Source organism: Lemur catta, chromosome 5, assembly GCF_020740605.2.
Source record: "Lemur catta isolate mLemCat1 chromosome 5, mLemCat1.pri, whole genome shotgun sequence".
Classification (NCBI taxonomy): Eukaryota; Metazoa; Chordata; class Mammalia; order Primates; family Lemuridae; genus Lemur; species Lemur catta.
Window position 1 is genome coordinate 102,249,550 of NC_059132.1, and position 13,326 is coordinate 102,262,875.

A 13,326-nucleotide genomic window follows, 5' to 3' on the forward strand; every position below is an offset into this window, starting at 1 on the left:
GCTGTTTGCTACCACTTTATATTCTCAATAAAGCAAATTCTTGATTAGAACCAAAATCATTACTTCCCACTGAGGGTATGATTCCATATTACTAATCTAAAACCTGAACACCTGGAGACAAAACTAGCCAGTTGGCCTAACACCTGTGTTTCTATGTGGGAAGTTTCTAAGATTAGCGTACTATATAAATAAGGCCTCTGGTCAAAGTAATTAGATCTTGCTGTTCAAAGCAAGTATAGAGCAAAACACTGCTATCTGAACACAGCCAAGAACAGGAAAGAAAAAAACTAAATCACATATTTAAAAAACCAAAACCATACATTGCTGCTCAAGCACTAGATATTCTCTTTGAATCTTTTTATTCTTAAGCTAGACACATATTTGACCAAATGCTTTTCCAACACACACAAACTAAAAGAGGGATACGAGCCACCAGGCAGACAGTTTTAGAAGCAAGGAAGAATGAAAAACATTAAAAGCAGCCAAATTTATTTTAAAAACCCGTCTGCAGCAAGTACAGACGCAAATGGCCCTCCATACTGGAGCAAAATGTAAGGATATCACTGTATATAACACGGTGCTGGGTCCAAGGATGCATACATTAAATATTTGTTTATGTTTTACTACAAGCCAAGGATTTAACGGCACATTTAAGAAGGCAGGACAATTTTTATCCAATACAATTAAACTTTGAAAGACTAGTGCTTAAGGGTGCACAGCTATCTAAAATACCAAAAGACACTGCTATAGTGAAAATCTCATTCTTTCAGTGTTTATGACAGACATGTTGTTGTATCCAATTTGTAAGGAAATTGGAATTTTTGTTTTGTTTTTTTTTTTTTTTTTTTTTTGAGACAGAGTCTCACTCTGTTGCCCGGGCTAGAGTGAGTGCCGTGGCATCAGCCTAGCTCACAGCAACCTCAGACTCCTGGGCTTAAGCGATCCTACTGCCTCAGCCTCCCGAGTAGCTGGGACTACAGGCATGAGCCACCATGCCCGGCTAATTTTTTTTTTTTTTTTTGTATATATATTTTTAGTTGGCCAGATAATTTCTTTCTAGTTTTAGTAGAGACGGGGTCTCACTCTTGCTCAGGCTGGTCTCGAACTCCTGACCTCGAGCGATCCACCCGCCTCGGCCTCCCAGAGCTAGGATTACAGGCGTGAGCCACCGCGCCCGGCCGGAATTTTTGTTTTTATAATAGACACTGCTAAATCAAGCACCCAATAGCAATGGAGGAAGTTATCTGGATAATTCTAAGGATTTTTTTCAGGTCTGGAATGCTGGGCCCAAGTGAAAATGACAAGGCTGGCCCAGGAAATCTCTCAACTCCCAAAGGGAGGCATTGGGGTAGCTGCCAGTTTTTCATTTTTAGATTAGAAAACAGACAAGACTAGAAACTCTTGTAGGGTCAGGATAATGTCAGTTATCTAATACTGATATAGATAATGCTGGTCAATATCTTATGGGGTTTACAGAAACCCTTTTTAAGAGGCACCATCCATCTGCATGTAGCTGCATAAATGTCTTTGAACTCAGAAATGTAAATATTTCTGTTTTATACTGATAGTCAAGAAACTGCAGTGGCTAACCTTCTGTTGCTTAAAGTATTTCCCAGGTTAGGATGGTCAGGTAGTACTCAAGAAAATTCTTGGCTAGGTGCAGTGGCTCACGACTGTAATCCTAGCACTCTGGGAGGCCAAGGCCAGAGGATTGCTTGAGGTCAGGAGTTCAAGACCAGCCTGAGCAAGAGTGAGATCCATCTCTACTAAAAATAGAAAAATTAGCCAGGCGTTGTGGTGTGGGCCTGTAGTCCCAGCTACTTGGGAAGCCGAGGCAGGAGGATCACTTGAGCCCAGGAGTTTGAGGTTGCTGTGGGCTAGGCTGATGCCACGGCACTCTAGCCAGGGCAACAGATCGAGACTCTGTCTCAAAAAAAAAAAAAAGAAAAGAAAATTCTCTTTAAATCCTTTTGATAATATCATGCAGAAAGACTCAATTTGGTGTTTATGAGTCTTTTACCCTTACCTAGTTTTATTTACTAATCATACCTTTTAATAAAGGAAGGGTAGACTTTGGGCTCAGTTTTCACTGGCAATACTACATAGCTAGAATTTAATAATACTGTTTTGTTTTCATTACATTTTAAGGTAATTGTCTATTCTTAGAAAGTGATACTAATTTTCCATTTACCAAAGTGCTATGATCCCTTTTTAAAATAAATTTACATCAAAAAGCAAGCTGATTTAAAAAGTATTAAATACTACTGCTAAATATAAAATTAGAATGGTATGTGGAAATGGCAAAATCCATCAAGATCTTTCCATAGTGTCTGAAGTTTAGAAAGCCCTGATTTAAAGTCTCGTGACCACACACGTAAACTAAAAGCTGTTATTTTATAAATTACCCAATTATTAAGTTTATGACTGGAGAACTCTTTCCTCAGACTAATGTTAAGGGATGTGAACAATAGCCCCATTTTTAGGATAACCGTATATTAAATCACTCATTTTCCAGCTGAACAAACTGCAGGCCAAGGAGCACCAGTGACCTGTCCGAGATCACAGGTGAGCCCACATCTCTGGAATCTTGGCCCAGAGCACTTCCCTCACGTTGAAATAGGACATGATAGAGGAGCTGTGGTTTCTCTAATTGGTGAATAGAATTTGGGCAATTATAGTAAAGGAAGTTCCAAAATAAACTTTGCTTAAATTTTGAATGACATCAAACTGCAAGTACTTGATTCAGAAAGAGCGGAAGAGCTGTCTAGCTTATTTATACCAGCTGCTCCAAGAAGACTTGCTCCTCTCCATTTCAGGTGGGGTAATGAGGACAGACCCCTCAGAAGAAGCCATCCACTGGGCATATAAAAAGGATTGGGGAGATCTAATTTTTCTGGCTTATTGTAGAGAGATTTTGAAAGTTAATTTGTATGTTTATCTCTCTTTTTTCATACCTGCATCCAGACAACAGAATGAGTTATCAGCTTATTTAAAGTTATGACCCAAATCTACAGCTTACCCATAGTTCTGTCTGGCATTCCCACTCCATTCACTTTCCCACTCTCCCAAGTGATGCTTCAGGTACACCTCTAATTCCTAGACTTCCGATATACCTTCTCCCTCTCAGCTCTTCATGGGGAAGGTGGAAGCTACTAGAAGAGTACCATCGAATTTCCTCAACACCAGATTTAGCAGTCTACCTCCATATACCCCCCATTCAGAATCTAAGATCCACTATGTTACAGATTTTTTCTTGTTTTGGTTACTGCTTTAACCCCAGCACCTAAAACAATGCCTTGCAAATAGGTGCACAATAAATATTTGAACAAGTAAATAAAAACACTGCCCTCTTTTTCGACCTGGACAATGAACTGTCCCCTTGCCTACTGAATCTAACCCTTCCCAAGTCCTAGATCCCACCCATCTTGCCTACCTATTCAGATTTCACTCCTGCAGTCACCCCCCTACAGCATTCATTTGTCCCCTTCTAATGCAATATTCCAATCAGCATATAATCATGCCATTTTATCTCCTTAAAAGTTAAATCTTCCCTTGGCTCACCTCCCCCTCAGCTACAACCCATTTCTGTTCCCTTTGACAACAAAATCTGAGTTGTCTATAGTGGCTGTCTCTACTTCAGTCCCCTTCTGCTCACAGTCATCTCCAGCCAGGCCTCCATCCCCCAGATTAGCAGCTTGTTCAACTCAACAACAACCCCCCACTCTAATTTGAACAGCACTTGAATGAGTGGATGACTTCCTTCTTGAAACATCTTGTTTCTTGTTTATCTCACCCAGGGCTCTCAGGTTCCTTTGCTGGCTCCTCCCCTTTTAAATGTTGGAGGACCACAGGGCCAACCCCTCCCTCTTCCACATCTACTTGGTTGCTACTCAAAACGTGGGCCCCTGGGCCGTAGCATCAGCATCACCCAGAAGCCTGTTGGAAATGCAGAATCTCAGGCCCCACACCAGACCTCCTGAATCATACACTGCATTTTAACAAACCAAAGTGACTCATATGCATATTAAAATTTGAGCTCTCATTAACTGAGTAATTTCAGTCACATGACTTCAAACTTCACTGAATGATTCGCCAAATGTTTGTCTCCTGTCCCCTCCAAGTTCAGTCGTATTCAGGGCCCCATGCTGGATTCTAGCAGAACTCTATTAGGTACCTCAAACGTAAGTGCAAAACAGAATGCCTGAAGTTTTTTCTCTTCAGGCCAAAAACCCACGCGTCACCTTTGTCATCTCTTTGCCCTCCAATCCCTGGGCCAAAGTTCTGTTGGCTGTACCTTCAAACAGAGTCCTTCCACGAGACACTACTGCTACTGCTACCACCCTAGTCTAGGCCACCAACACTCTTAAATCTCCCTATTTTTACTTAGGCTTCCTACAATAAATTCTGCACACAGCATCCAGAGAGATCTTTAAAGAATATAAACCAGACCATGGCTCAAAACCCTTCAGTGGTTTTCCAAGTTTTCTACCATGGCTTCCAAGAGCCTCCATTTTCTACGCCCTCCCACACTGTGCTCTGATACTCTGCTTTAGTCAGATTGCCAAGCCTGTTCTCTCCTCCTTTCCCGAATCTTTGCCTGCCTCACTTGTTTCTGTTCTCACCTCCAAGATTACTTCCTTAGAGACATTATTTAATCACCATAATTAAAAGACTCATCTCCTCCACCCACCTCAATTCATTTCCATCCCTTTACTCTGCTTTACTTTCATTTTAGCACTTAAACAGTTACCTGACATTGTATGTATCTGACTCTTCCACTAGAAGTCCCATGAGCAGGGACTTTTTTCTTTTTATAGCACAACTGCTTAACACAGTACCTGGCACACAGAAGCATTCAGATATTGAGTATTCAAGCACTGGTGATGGAATGGCTAGGGGCAGGGGACACACTCTCATGTATGTATCAGCATTTATAGATGCTTCAGAGTTGCACAAATCTGGATGTAGAGAATCTATCAGCAGTTTTTAATAGGTTGCAATTTTCAAAATGTGGCAGTGGCTTCAACTTTTCTTTACATTAGAATGGGGATATTTTAAAAATTCTGATACTTAAGCTACATTCCAAATGAATTAAATCACAATTGCTGGGGGTGGGGCACCGGGATAAATCAGTATTTTTTGAAGCTCCCAAGGTAATTCCAATGTGCAATAACTTTGGGAGCCACTGGTATATATGAGTTCTTATCCATGATATGAGATCTAGAATACTTACAAGAAATCCCAATCACAATGTTATGCAAACTTAAGACTTCTATTTCCTACAAGGTATAGAAAACAAAAGAAAATTCATAAAAATAAAACTGTTTCAAACATTAGGTCTTAAAGAAAGTACATCTTCCAGGATTTTCCAGGCTTGTTTTCCTGTCAAGTCTAATCCAAACTTGGGTACTTCTATTAGGAAGTTTATTTTTTTCTCCCATCTGCAAATTTATGTATGGAAAGGGGTGACTACTATATAAGTCACATTTGAAGGCTTTTGGGGGATTTGTTCATGCTGTTATTAATATATATATATATATATTTTTTTTTTTTTGAGACAGAGTCTCGCTCTGTTGCCTGGATTGGAGTGAGTGCCGTGGCGTCAGCCTAGCTCACAGCAACCTCAAACTCCTGGGCTTAAGCGATCCTACTGCCTCAGCCTCCCAAGTAGCTGGGACTACAGGCATGCGCCACCATGCCCGGCTAATTTTTTCTATGTATATTTTTAGTTGGCCAGATCATCTCTTTCTATGTTTAGTAGAGACGGGGGTCTCAGTCTTGCTCAGGCTGGTCTCGAACTCCTGACCTCGAGCGAGCCACCCGCCTGGGCCTCCCAGAGTGCTAGGATTACAGGCGTGAGCCACCGCGCCCGGCCTGTTATTAATATTTTTAATGGTGTCAGATAAATAGCTCCATTCTGGTAAAAGGCTGTAATCACGAAACAAAATGCTGTATCCTTAAGACAAAAAGGATTTTTTTACAACTCAGCTAAGAAAACAAATTCTTAATTAGGCTAATATTTCTCACTCAAAAAGTAATCAACTGGCTACAATCATCAAAATATCTGTAGGATAGAAGCTAATCAAATATTGTGCATTTACCATCTCTAAGCTCACCTTTAAACTGTCTTCATATCTCAGAACGACAAAATTAATGAAAGAGAAAAATATGTCATTTCATTATTTAAATCCTCACTACAGTGCAAATACTATGGATTTCAAAAGAAATTTGGAGATATTTAAGCCAACTGATTATACAGGCGAATGACATGACACCCAGATGAGATGAAATGACATGCCTAAAAGTCACACGAGAGCTAGAAGAGAAAAAAACATTTTTTTTTTTTTCCAAACAAGCAGACAGGATTTTTCACATGTTAATCAAAAAGAATCAGATCGTCAGATTAGGAAGAAATGAAGAATAAAAAGTATGTTACACATAGATTTAAAGAGCCAGTAAATCTGCTGCCCCCCAAACCAAAATTTTCTCCAAACATATGGACATATATCCACCAAGATGGTTAATCTTAAAATAATAGAATCTTGGAAAATTCAATTTACAAATACATTATTAATTGCATTGTTAAAATAAAATTAGTTCATTAAACGAGAAAACATCAAACAGCACCAATACCAGAAAGTTAAGAAGGTAAATACACTGTTATTTAAAATAATGTATAGTCACTAATTGGGGTACAAATGAACAATAGCCACTAGCAAAACTACTAAAAACAACTGTTGACATAAAGGTAGTATTTAAAGACTAGTATATGCCTTTTCCCCACTGATAGGCCTGTGGCTAATCATCCCAGCAGTGGGTCACATGGAAAATATTATTAAGATGCATTTTTAAGTTGCTCAGCCTTGAACCATGATACTACACAACCCAAAGTGTGCCAATATAAGCCAACGGCAGCATTTTTGGTATCCTAACTACTCTTACCTGTCCCCATTAAAACAAAGCACAAAACAACTTCCTTATTAAGCACTAGAGTAAGTGTTATCTATGAAGCAGCAGCAAGCCATTTACAAATGGGCTACTGACAAGTGTTATCAAAATGCTACTGAGGAAAAGACAGCAGCAAATACTCTAATAAGAGCACATTATTCCACATGGAATCCCAAATTATTCTTATCTCTAGTTCCTTCAATTCCTGGAAGACTAGAGATGAATAAGTATATGTATAAATGGGGATAGGGAAAAAGAAGCTCTAAATGGTAATAGTGTTCATATTTTTAATTACCCAAGATAATTTGATGCTTACAGAGAAATCCAACTATATCTAAATTTTTTAAGCACACAGAACTAAGATGCTAGCAAAACTTTTGTGTTTCCCCAACAAATAGCATTGCAGTTTCACATGAAAACAAAATAGGCATGGTTTGTGAAGTTTTTATAATGTTCACACCACCCTCTCCCAGTTCCCTGCTCCTTTCATCAGGTGATCTGAAGACTACCTGGTTTAAAATATTTGGTAATTCAGTGCAGAAAATTAAGGTCACAGACAAAGTACAACAACTTTTAATACACCATTAATACTAATGATTAAAAATTATTGCATAGTCTTATGCATTTACCCTAAAACATTTTCTGAAAGTAAATGAATTATATAAAAGACAAATAACCCTTTAAGACGTGGATGGCCTTTACTACCTCGATCTTCTATCCTTTTTTGTCTTTTCAGTACTTTTGTCCATTGTTTTCTCATTATCTCCCCTGCACTTTGGGCAATACCATTTCCCCTTTGGTTTATAGGTAAGTGAAACACATGAAAAGTGAAACCATTCAATTGGACACTGTTCATTGTCACATCCTATCATTTCCCCGTAAGACACTTGGTTGCATAAACAGTATGTGGGTTCATTGGGATCTATTGCAAACTCAACAGGTGAAGCTTCCCTTTCCTGCTTGGCCTTGGAGCGTTTCTTTTTCTTTGCTGACTTGGATTTCTTTTCTTTAGGTGGCTGATCATCACAGTCTTCAATCCCATTTGTCATGTGACATAAGTCACGGCTTTCACTGGTCCGCTGTCTGCGGGGTCTTCTTGAAGATCTTTCTGGTTGGCTGGAATCCATCTTTGCTTTATCTGAGGCTCGTTCGCTTTCAGCAGGATCTTGGAAACACTGTGAATGTAATTCCATTTGTCTTGCCCGATTTTCCACCAATTCGAGCATTTGTGTGACAATCTGAATCTTTTCATCTCCCAATTCTTGACTATTGATTAATGCTCTCTGGAGAAGCTGCTGTAGGCGTTTTTTCTGGTTTAAATCATCTTCTTTCTTATATTTTTCATAGACATCATCAATTTCCTTTAATGTTTCTAAAAAAAGAAAAGTGAGTACGTTATCATGTGTTAGCACACATAACATTTTCAAGTTAATTATTTTTCACAGAATTGGTGCAGTCAGAACCAAGTCAAACCATGAAACTACACTCCTCTACAGAATATGTATACATTAACATATTTCCCAGACATAGACCACATTATCTAATATGAAGGTGTACTTAGAAATAAACTCATGAAAACAACACAAAACTCTACTACTCATTAATCTGTATTAAAAAGGATAAGAGATGCATGGTTAATAATCAAAAGTATTTTGAATGGGCAGGAACACTGTATGCCACTTTAGAGTCTATCTAGTGCCATATCACTTATAGCTCCTTTGAACTTCAAAACAACCTTATATAATAAATAAAATTAACATGCAGGACTCCAGCTGTAAAACTTGAAGAGGTTCCAGAACTAGCCTACAGATTACTGACCAACTGTATTTACAGTTCAATCAATGACTTGCTACGTGACTCCAGAGAGACACTATACCTTCATTTTTACATCATACCCCTGGACATTCTTAAACTAAGCAGACATAAGCAACTCTTAGCTTCCCATCATCTTAGTTTTAATGGTTCTTTTATCACATGGGAAATTCTGAAAATCAAACTATTTCCAGGGCAGGTTCTGGTTCTGGCATCAACTGACCAAGCCACTAACAAAATTATAGCAAAGTCAGCATTGGATCACTCTGCCTTTGTAGATAACTCAGCAGTTGGTTCTAAGCTTTCTGAACTGCTGATTTAGCTGTATAACATGCGGGACATTTATTTAACTCAAGTAAAAATAGCTGAGTCATTAGAAGGTATTAAAAATCTGAAAATATAATTTCAGATGTCACCAAAAATTTACTTAAGATTAATTTTATTCAACTTTGTTTTATTTCTTACCCTTATCAGATATAATGATATCTGAAAGAGGTCTGTCCTACTAAGCAATGGAGAAACAAAAATTAACTCTAATTTATCACACCACATGGCATACTACTGGTTTATATTCCAATATTAACCACCACATGGCATGCCACTGCTTTATATTCCAATATTATTATTCTTAAGAACATAAATGTTAGACAAGTAAACATATACACTGGGGCTGTCTGCAAGTAAGGTAATACAAAGTAATTATTCAACACAACTCTTATGAATTAGCTCCTCCCTGGAAACTGCAGGTACTCACATTTGATGGACAACTGTTCAACCTGGAATACATGACAAAGTACCACCACACAGTTGAGGGTACTCATACCTCAAGTTCATGTCTATCCCACTTGCTCAGCTAAACATCTAAGTAGATTTCTTAAGAACCTAATTTTCCTACAGGAAAAATAAGGAAATTATACATTTTCCCCTCAGACACAAAAAGATTTGAGGATTAAAAAAAGGCAAACCTCATTTCAAATATTCTATATCTAATAATCAGGTGTTAGAAGCTAATTACATTATATATCATACCAGTACACTGGTATTATACATGAGATAAAAATTCACTTTTTTCTTTCAATAACTTTGGTACCTATCATATTTTTAAGAGACCTTATTATGTAGTGAAAGAAGAAAGGAAATTAACATTTACTTAGCCCCTTCTACATGGTAAAGATTTTCTCAGTTAACCCCTACAGCAACCCGAGGAAGCCATCACTGCTACATGTGAAGAAAATGAAACGCAAATAAGAACCCCAGACTCTGAACATTGCCGATCTGTACGTCTAATTCCACAGTTTAACCACGTTCTATAAACCATAAGAAAGGCAGTTGAAATAAAGCATTAAATTTTAGTTCAAAGGTTGTTTACCCAAAAAATTATGAATGAGAACACTGAAATAAAAACAAAGGTTCTCTAATAACCCTATCCTATAATAAATACTTCATCCAATTGTGAAATTTTCTTCTTCTCTATTTTATAGGTTCTTCAGTAATTTCTGAGTGTCTCAAATAGGTGGGAAATTTCTTTGATTGCCTATACAATCTATTAAATGTATTACTAATATTTGCTTAATATATTGCTATTATTAGATCCAAAACCAGAAAATACTTAAGAACTAGTAAAGAAATAAAAAACATGAAAATATATAAAGTTTTATAAATATGAAACTATTGAGCTCAGTAACCATGTGCATGGAGTGAAAACTAAATCACTATTTTTATATTAATCTTGAAATCAAAATCTTAATGGAGTTGAAGATTTATCTTGTAAGGCCTACAATATTACTCATGTTACCAGAGCTACTTATGACAATTATAGATGATCAGATAGCAGATTTCCCTGTCAACAAATTATAGTGTCCCTCCCTAACTTCAAATAGCTTAACTTTTGTGAAGACAAACATATACCTTTAAAGAAATGTAAAAACCTACAAGCTTTACAAACTTCAGTGTTATTATCTGAAAAACTAAAGAGGTTGCATACACAGTTCTTAAGTACATATAATCATTTTTAGGTTACCATTCACATACATGCTCCACGTCTACAGAAAATATCATTAGACAGCTCTTCTTTTAAAAATTCAAAATAGTTTGTAAACAAGGATGTGCATCTGAAGTGGCAGACTTTAGAGTCAAATATTCTACATCTAATTAGCTGGACAAGTTATTTAAACTCTTTCTAAATTTTAATTTATATGTGAAATGAGTTTTTACTTTATATAATGACCTTGACCTGGCACAGTGATTGCTATACAGTAAACAATTAGTGTTAATTCTCCTCCCCTCAACTGCTCAGTCCTGTCAATCATATGGATTCAGAAGACAGAAATAAATTTATAGATTCAAAAGCATAGAGATACTTAAATGTTCTAACATGCTACAGGCCAGAAAATGTCATCCCAGGAGTGGATTCCTTAGAGACTAAACCATGGGATTAGTGACGTGTTTACAAAAACAGAGAATGGATCCGAGAAGTTATCTTTGAAATCCACATGGCTATTTCCACATTATGTTCAAGGTCTGTTCCTTGACTTAGGGTTATTAAACAACATCTTCACATTTAAATTTCTCCCACTCCAGTAGCAGACGAAAGGTCCACTGATAGATGATAAACGACACTCTGTAAGAAAGGTTGAGTCTCTGTCCAGGCTTGAGTGGTTTTCACCACATCACTTAAACTTGGCGGAGGAGCGACCTAGGATAGAAGGGACGCCAGGTGGTTGCCCAGTCAACCAACCCACATCCTCCTGGGGCCCGGAAGTGACACATGGCCCGGAACCTACGCCCTGCCAGGGTCAGCGACGGTCCCAGCAGCTAAGTCCCCGTCCTGATTCACTGGCTGATTAAGAGATTCGAAACATCACAACAAACATCTTGCAAACCCCACCACTGACTCTGCTAGGGCGGAGCTGACCCCCCGCACGGCCCCGACTCCCTCCGAAGCAGCCCGCTCAGCCTAAGCCCTCCGGCGACCAGCCATTTTCGAGGCCGGCGGGAGCGCGCGCGCCGTGCCCCTCCCAGGCCCCACGTCACGCCCGCAGGCCCCGCCCCCAGGGACAAGGGGGCCCTCCCCGCCACACACACACCCCCCTCTCTTCCCTTCCCGGCGGGGGAGCCCTCCCCTTTTAACCATTTGGCTGAAAGAGCTGGGGAAAGGCTGCGGCGCCGAGCGGCCGAGAACTTTCCCGGGGCGGCAGAGGGGAACCGACTGTTCCATCCCGAGCCGGCAGCTGGAGCGCAGAGGGAGGGACCTCCCGGGAGTCCGCCTTCGCGGCCCTCTCTCGCCCCCTCCCCCCCGCACGTTCCAATGCATCTGCTCTCGGGGGGTGGGGGCCCTGGTGGGGTGGGGAGAGCCGGCCCCGCAGTCCAGCGGGAGCCTGGCCGCGGCCGGCCGCTCGCTCCCGCCAGCCCGCTGCTGGGCGGCACACTCCCTGGCCGGGGCGGGAGGGTCTGCGGCACGGGGCAGGCTAGCGCCGGAACAAATGCTTGCTGCTTAAAATGGCTGATTCCCCTCCACGGCAGCTGCAGCCACCGGGTCTGCAGCGGGGGCTGCCGAGCGGCCCCCACCCCCACAACCCCACAGAAGTCCTCGCCTACCGCCAGGGGGAAGGGAGGGCCGCGAACGCGGTCTCCGGTCCCTCTTCCGCGTCCCACACACCAGACTCCTGTGCACTCGGGGAGACTGTCACAGGAGAAAGGAAAGTGGCACTTCCTCGAGCAGGCTCCGACCGATTACGTCCCGAGGCCGGCGGATCCGGCTGGGGAGGACTGGCGCATGCAGCCCCGCGGCCCCTACCTTGATATTTGTTGTCCAGCTCTCGCAGCACAGACACGTTCCTCTGCATGTCGTGGGGCAGCGACTCCACACACTCGAGGTAGTCCTGCACGTAGCAGGTGAGGAGCCGGCTCCGCTCCCCGGTCAGGAGCGCGGCCGACGAGTACAGTTGCTGCTGCTGCTGCTGCTGCTGCTGCCCTAACATCCTGCCGCCGCTGCTGCTCCTCGCCGCCGCCGCCGCCGCCGCCTCCGCATCCAGCAGCCACACATGCAACAGCCACGGCCGCCGCGGCCCCTCCGCTCCGCAGCCCGGAGCCGCGGGGACACCGGCGGCCGCTCGACAGGGCACCACCGAGTCCCCCGATCTCCACTCCCCCAAAAAGAAGCCCTCACTCCCCGCCCCCGCGGTAACAAGCCCAGGGGCGGGGCGAGACCAGGGCTCCCTCCTTTCTCCCCTCCCTCCCCAGGACTAGAGCAGCAGGGATCCCCCCAGCGGAGCTGGCGCCGGGGTCCCGCGCGCTGACACTTCCTGTCCCCCTCGGAGTCCCCAGATGCTACCAAAGCCGTGTCGTAGCTCGGATCCCCATGACAAGCCCCTCGCTGCCCACTTCTCTCCCAATCACCCTCCGTGCCTGTCGGAGAGTCTCGCACTGGACTGCCCCCGCCCCTCCGCCTGAGGCCGCCTCTGCGCCTGCGCAAGACTCGCTCCTAATAAGGCCGGGGGCCCGCCCCTACCGCCCTACCGAAGGGTTCGCATTCTCCCGCCTTCCCTCCGCCACCCGGGCGATTGG

General features: G+C 42.0%; 1 protein-coding gene across 1 annotated transcript; it reads right to left on the reverse strand.

Moving 5' to 3' along the window:
- Nucleotides 1-7,505: 7,505 nt before the first annotated feature.
- ING2 (inhibitor of growth family member 2) lies at nucleotides 7,506-13,233 on the reverse strand. Its single transcript, XM_045552447.1, has 2 exons — nucleotides 12,557-13,233; nucleotides 7,506-8,320 (listed from the first exon to the last, which is right to left on the reverse strand). Exons 1-2 carry the CDS (start codon nucleotides 12,738-12,740, stop codon nucleotides 7,650-7,652), a joined length of 855 nt encoding a protein of 284 aa, XP_045408403.1. The 5' UTR covers nucleotides 12,741-13,233; the 3' UTR covers nucleotides 7,506-7,649.
- Between the last annotated feature and the right edge of the window lie 93 nt (nucleotides 13,234-13,326).